The sequence below is a fragment of the Anopheles ziemanni genome, chromosome 3 (assembly GCF_943734765.1).
Source record: "Anopheles ziemanni chromosome 3, idAnoZiCoDA_A2_x.2, whole genome shotgun sequence".
Lineage (NCBI taxonomy): Eukaryota > Metazoa > Arthropoda > Insecta > Diptera > Culicidae > Anopheles > Anopheles ziemanni.
The window spans coordinates 47,077,222-47,083,430 of record NC_080706.1 but is presented as its reverse complement, the minus strand read 5'-3'; the positions used below and the strand labels follow the sequence as shown (position 1 = coordinate 47,083,430).

Below are 6,209 nucleotides of genomic sequence, written 5' to 3'. Positions count from 1 at the left end.
TTCCCTCAGCATTATTCAAGCGCCAACAACCACGCTGCTGCTGCATGCTCGACAACATTCACTAGTCCCTGTATCGGGCAAGCCTCAAAAATGGAGTCTCGCAGCGGATCACCATGATATTATTGCTGATTCGTTTCTGGGGTGCTTTTTATTGCCCACTAAAATGGACAGCAAAATGTGCACTTTGCTTCAGATTTTCCTTTTGGTCTGGATCCGAACCCGGTTTCGAAATCAATGCGAAACGTACTCTGAACGATTTTGACCGGAAGCAACAATGGGGGTTTTCAACAACATTATTAGTGCTGATCTCGATTTTTTTCCTCTGACTTTTTCTCACTGGTATCGGCTGAAATTTATGAAATCCTTTTTCGATTCATTTCGACTCCATTTGCTATCTCAGCAGCCTTTAAGCGCAAGTTATCCACTTAAACGATGATTATATTTTAGACTTACTACTAACAGCTACTAATAACAACGAAAGGAACGAAACTGTGCAGAATTTGTATAAAAAAGAGAGTTTATTATTTGTTTTTTTTGTATTTAACTTATATATATTGTACATACCTATCAAAGTAGATCCACACTTTATGTAGACTAGTAATATTTAATTTATTTTAGTCTGCTGTTACTGTTGTATACATCTATGGAAGAGAATAAATTCAGTATAAACCAGCTTCAGAAATACTCCAACAACTTAAAACTCCACCGTACTTCAATAAATTTCTCACAAACAATTATCCAATAGCCCGTCCCCAACACGTAACCACAATTGAGAACAATAGAGCGGAAGCTGTAAAGGTAGCCCGAGGTTAATGTCGGTCGAAGTTTCCTTGGAACATGCATAATGGGTCACTCTACGTAGGCCCAGAATCGGTCGGTGGAAAACAATAACGAAACGAAGAGAGAAAAAAATCAAAACGACATTGAAATAATTACAAACATTTCTTCGAACAATGAACCGGAGGATGCGTAGGGTGTGTGGAAATTCTCATCGGTTCGTCCCCTTGGTGAACAAGCACAGAACCCAGCACCCGGACGTTGCGGGGGATCCAAAACGAAAAGGTCCCATCCGGTAAGTAACAAAGTGGCCAATTTGAATACGAAATTAAACTTACCGGTACGTAAACGAACGGGGGCAGTGCTCGACCTTTTCGAATCCCCGAAGCGAAGCCAACAGGAAAAAGCTTAAGGTAGATTTGCCGAAATATTTTTTACCGGGAGCGCGGGTAGGCCGGAAGTACGGTTTGCTACTTGCTTGGTGCTTCATTTAATAGCATGCACCGGAAGTGGTAGATTTCGAGCCCCCGTTCTCAAGTTGAATAATTGTAATTTTATTCTAGCCGCCCCGTTGACCAAAAACTTGGCCAAGTGTGTTGTGAGGGGTATCTGAGTCATTAATATGAGCAGGTAATTTAGGTGGCTTGTTTCACTCCCGACATGTCATTATTGCGTCGTTATGTTCAAGGGGATCAGCAAATGGATAAGTAATTGATGAATGAAGTTTGAAAATCACCATTTGAAAGATAAAAAATATACAATAGCAGTTCAGCCTCTAAAAGTCGTCTTGGATAATTTTCTAGAGTAATTTTTATATTTCTTAAAATGATGAAGCTTTGGAGTTGACGGTAGATAATAAAATAATATGAATGAAAAACAGCGCATTTTAATCAACTACCTGAGAACACTTCACCAGCGTGAAGAAAAACATTCTGGCATATTTAAAAAGTTGTTTTTTTTTTCGGGTGAACTTTCCATCTAAACATGCGTCATCAACAAAAGAGCCGAGTAATGCGTTGTTGTGGAAGAAGTACTAGTTTCTTCGATGAAAATGAAAATGAGTAGATTCATTGGCATTAGGAATAATATTCAATGAAAATATATTCAAATGAGCACCGAATGGATGAAAACGTCAACAAAAACATAACAGAAATGAATTCCCAAATTGATAAAGTCAACTATAAAATTACCGTAGATGTGCTGTCAAATGAGATTCACTTAGTCGACCAGCAGGCAAACACAGCGAGAAGTTTGACTCAATCATTAGTTAGAAAAATAGTTTCGTACAACGCGGCTATGCGAGACGTTCTTGGCTATCCTTCAGCGTTTTATTTTACTCCACTATTCTGTAGCCCCGTTTGTTTTTCTCGACAGCCAGGGCGCGACGGTCGGGAGACCGTTGCTTGACAATCTCTTGCTTAAGACACAATCCCGGCGCCATGCCATGCAATGCCACCCGCATCGGCAGTAGAAAAAAAGCTAACGAAAGCTAATTAGAGTTCGCCGAGTGCGTCTTTTGTCCCTAATTTTATTCTCCGTTATCCTGAAATAATAAGAAACCCCATCGAGTACCCGGAACAAACTTTCCGAAGCGCCGCTGGATAGAGTGGGTTGAACTTTTAATGAATTTCACGTTGGGGGGAAAAAACAACGCTCTGCTTAGATGTCCGTGTGCTGGCATTCCTAGCGGTGGCTGGCAAAAATGCATTGCCTATCATTAGTGAAATGGTTTATTGAAATGGAGGTTCTAGCGTCAGGACAGTAACAAATTTGTTGACAAAAGTCGTGGTGTTCTAGAAGTTGAGAAGTTTAAAGGTGAGCTCGGTAAGAAAACTTGTTCGTGACGTACTAAACCTTAGGGATGGATACAGGGGATTTTGGGACCAAGGCATTGGCGAACTGATGTAGGTTGTATTGAAAACAGAGAATACCTTGAGTTTCTGTTCAGTAAAGTTAAAGTATCATTTTTATCCAAAATATATTTCGCGTGCAAAACATAAAGACGAACTGCAAGCAACTTAGTTGACTACTCCCTTAGCCTCCCTAAGATAGTAGTTTTCCAGCAAGCAAGTGGCGCATTAATTTTCATTAGTGGCGCATCAATTTTCTTAGATAAAGGAGAAAACATTATAAGAACGTCTATAACTCTTCATAGGAATTTGAGAATGTTTTCAATAAGTATAAACACCATTGCTTGGAAGTGTTTTAATCAACTGCGAGGAAACAAAATTTTCTGTACCACACGGACCGTAGAAAACGAAACACGTCCATTGGTTAACGAACTGAAGGAACTGAAACTAAAACTGAAGGATTTTTAATGAATATTTTGAATGAATACAAAATACTTGTTATTAATTTGCGTACATGAATTTTTTTTTCTGTTTTGTAGTAAGATGACAATGGTTTGTAATGTTCTCGATGATGGATTCAAATGATCCAGTCGGCAGGTAATTAAAATCAAGCAACATTTTTGCATCACAATGGAGATACACATCGATACTTTATGATTCTCGTGCTAGACTAGCCCAAAAAGGCTTCATACATCGAGATTACATTCCAACGAAAGTTTTTCTTTATAGTCCAGGCTTCGATACTCGTAAAGTCGAAAAAAAGCCTTACTCATTGATAACCATGGGCGCTGGGAAAGTTACGTCGTATTTTTCATCTTCACTGCAAAAAACAAAAATCCAAGTAAACAGATAAAGTTTACTACTACCCGCGCAAACGAACGCAGGCAAGTAGGCAAAACGCCATCAGCTGATGAAAAGTGCGGGTAGCTTTTATAGCATTAGGTGATTGGTCCATGCGGCATAATATTTCACCCTCGTCTCACGATCAGCTACGGCACTTCGACGCTCTATCAGGCAACGCTGGTCACGAGGCACCGAATTTATCGGAATTCAAATTTATGTCGCTTGCAGCAAACTTTGCCTTGCAATGAACAGTGAGTAGAGAGTGAGGCCAGCGGGTAAGGGCCCATGAAACACGGGAAAGTCAAATTTTCGGTGGCAGATGGAAAGGGGATTAATCGGGAGAATTTGTTTATTATTCATATTTTTGATGGAAAGTTCATGTTTATGGCCTTGGAATTTGTGGGGCATTACACAGAGTGCACAAAATGCCTTTCGTTATTTTTTTTAAATGTAATTTAATAATGATCCTGAGTTCCCGTTAACTAGAATAATGTTTAAACAAGTGAAAAGCTTATTTAGAAATGACCAAGAAGATTGAATTTAATTTTCGAATAACTATATTTCATCAAACTTAGGATACAGGTGACTCCCCAGCAACATACTTTTGGATAATACTAAACTACCGTTTTGTTTCTCACTATCAATATCGGATATATAGGATTAATATAGGATTAATGTGCTGAATATCTTGCAGCACGGTTGTTATAAAGAAGAAACTGTTTAACAACAAACCCGCCATCCCTCAATTCACACTTCGGATATTTACCGGAAGAAGGGTCTTAAGTTCCTCTGACAGTGTCTCAAACGTGGGCCTCAACTTGGGATTCGCGTTCCAACATAGCAGCATGCGTCCGTACATTGCCTCGTCCGAGTATTTCGGTCGCTCCATACGGAAGCCTCCGCAGAGCATTGCGGCCAAAACCTTTTCTTTATCAACTTCGTCGTACGGTATCGATCCTAGTGAGAATAGCTCCCACAGGAACACACCGTAGGCCCAAACGTCCGATTTGGTGCTAAATACTTGATCGGCAATAGTCTCGAGGGCGAACCACTTGAAACGATCGATGGTGGGATGTTTCTGGTAAAAATTTCTTAGCTGTACGTTTCGCATCACCCCAAAGTCGCTGATTTTAGCCACATATTTGTTGGTCAGAAGTATGTTTCGCGCCGCCAAGTCACCGTGTAGCACGTGTTTGGATGCCAGATACGCCATGCCATCTGCGACTTGAACCGCCCAGTGGATGAGGTGATTGGTGTTGAACACCCTTGGTTTGCCAATTGTGGTGCGCCTTTGGTTCGACTTTAGCGACGATTTGGACTCGGAACCAACCAAGTTATGACAGTGAACGAACCCTTCTACGTTGTTTCTCAAAAAGCTTTCAATGTTACCGTGTTCACAGAATTCGTAGATGATCATTAGCTCTCCTGAAATAAATACTTTATATATTGTATACCTGACCAACCAAAGCGGTCCCTTCCTTCTCAGCTACTTACTCTTTTTGATTTCACTGGTAACGGCTCCAAAAAAATTAACAATGTTCAAATGGTGCCCAACTTCAATCAGCACCGTCAGATCCGAAAGCAGCATGTGCAGCACAGCATCTCCTATTGTTCTTTTCGTCATTTTCACTGCGACGGTTGTTGATGGTTCAAGTAGTAGGATGTTTTCGGCCTGCGCCATAAACACGGTTTCAAATGTTCCCTCTCCGATCAGGTTTCCCATGGTCAGCTTTTCTTTGGAAAACTCATAATCCAGTGGTATGAGGTGTCGGTCGTCATCAATAAGGAACTCATCTTGTTCCACCGTTACGGTTCGCACTGATCCTGAACACTTACTTATGAGTATGCAACCGATTGCTATGATGATAACTGATGCTATTGCTATCTTGTGCAGCAAGTACGCGGTGAAATCTTCTGATCTCAATTCTGAAAAATTAAAAAAATATATTGAGTAATAATCACGTTGTTTGTACAAAAATTTATCATTCATGCACTTCTGCCAAAAAAACAGAATTGAAGCACTTACTGTGGACAACAATGTTGAGCTGATAAGAGCTAATAACGCCAGTCACATTAACGCGTATGATAAACCGGCCTCCACCACCCACCAGTAATGACGTTATTGTGAAAAACACTGATTGATTAGTGTCACGCTGTCGGCAATGACCGTGACCGTTGAAAAAGTCACAAAACGATGTGTTACTTTCGTGCACTATGCTCACGTCAAGGTCAAACTGGCCATGGTTGACTTGGAGTGAAAACTCTCCTCCCTCGGTAACGTTCAGCTCTCCCGAGGGGTAGTTTTTGTTCGGCACGAACTTTCCCTGGTCCCCGAGCGCAATGCTCACCATGACTAAGAAAAATAATTTATACTCCGTTTTGTTCCTTCTGTTGACCCACGAACAATTGTACAAGCCAGCATCCCTGTGATAGGCAGGTTCAATCACTAAGGTATCGTTTTTTTTCGTAAAACGACTATTGTCGAATATTTCCTGCGATGAAATAGCATTAATTATTGCTTGTTATTAATCTACTATAAAAGCTAGCGTAAAACAAACCGTTTGATTCATGTTGCTGTAGCGTTGGTGGTACCAGTGGATATTAGATTTTTGGGGTTTATTGTGTCTACGACAGAGAAAATTAACGGATTCCTTTTCCGACTTTATTTGAGGATCAATAGGGTCTGCTTTTTTTTGAAGCGATAGAACTGGACGAAAATATAAAACTGATTTTTACATT

The 6,209-nt window shown here is 40.4% G+C and overlaps 1 protein-coding gene across 1 annotated transcript; it reads right to left on the bottom strand.

Moving 5' to 3' along the window:
- Window positions 1-4,212: 4,212 nt before the first annotated feature.
- LOC131284879 (vascular endothelial growth factor receptor 1-like) lies at window positions 4,213-5,821 on the bottom strand. The gene is made up of 3 exons (XM_058313738.1): window positions 5,497-5,821; window positions 4,965-5,396; window positions 4,213-4,895 (listed from the first exon to the last, which is right to left on the bottom strand). Exons 1-3 carry the CDS (start codon window positions 5,819-5,821, stop codon window positions 4,213-4,215), a joined length of 1,440 nt encoding a protein of 479 aa, XP_058169721.1.
- Window positions 5,822-6,209: the final 388 nt, after the last annotated feature.

What these genes read in the sequence shown, in the direction of transcription:
- LOC131284879 (XM_058313738.1), bottom strand. Translation starts at nt 5,821, where the DNA reads ATGGTGAGCATTGCGCTCGGGGACCAGGGAAAGTTCGTGCCGAACAAA. An exon ending in GCTCAACATTGTTGTCCACA is followed by an intron (nt 5,397 to 5,496) that starts GTAAGTGCTTCA and finishes TTAATTTTTCAG; the next exon opens with AATTGAGATCAGAAGATTTC. An exon ending in TACCAGTGAAATCAAAAAGA is followed by an intron (nt 4,896 to 4,964) that starts GTAAGTAGCTGA and finishes TATTTATTTCAG; the next exon opens with GAGAGCTAATGATCATCTAC.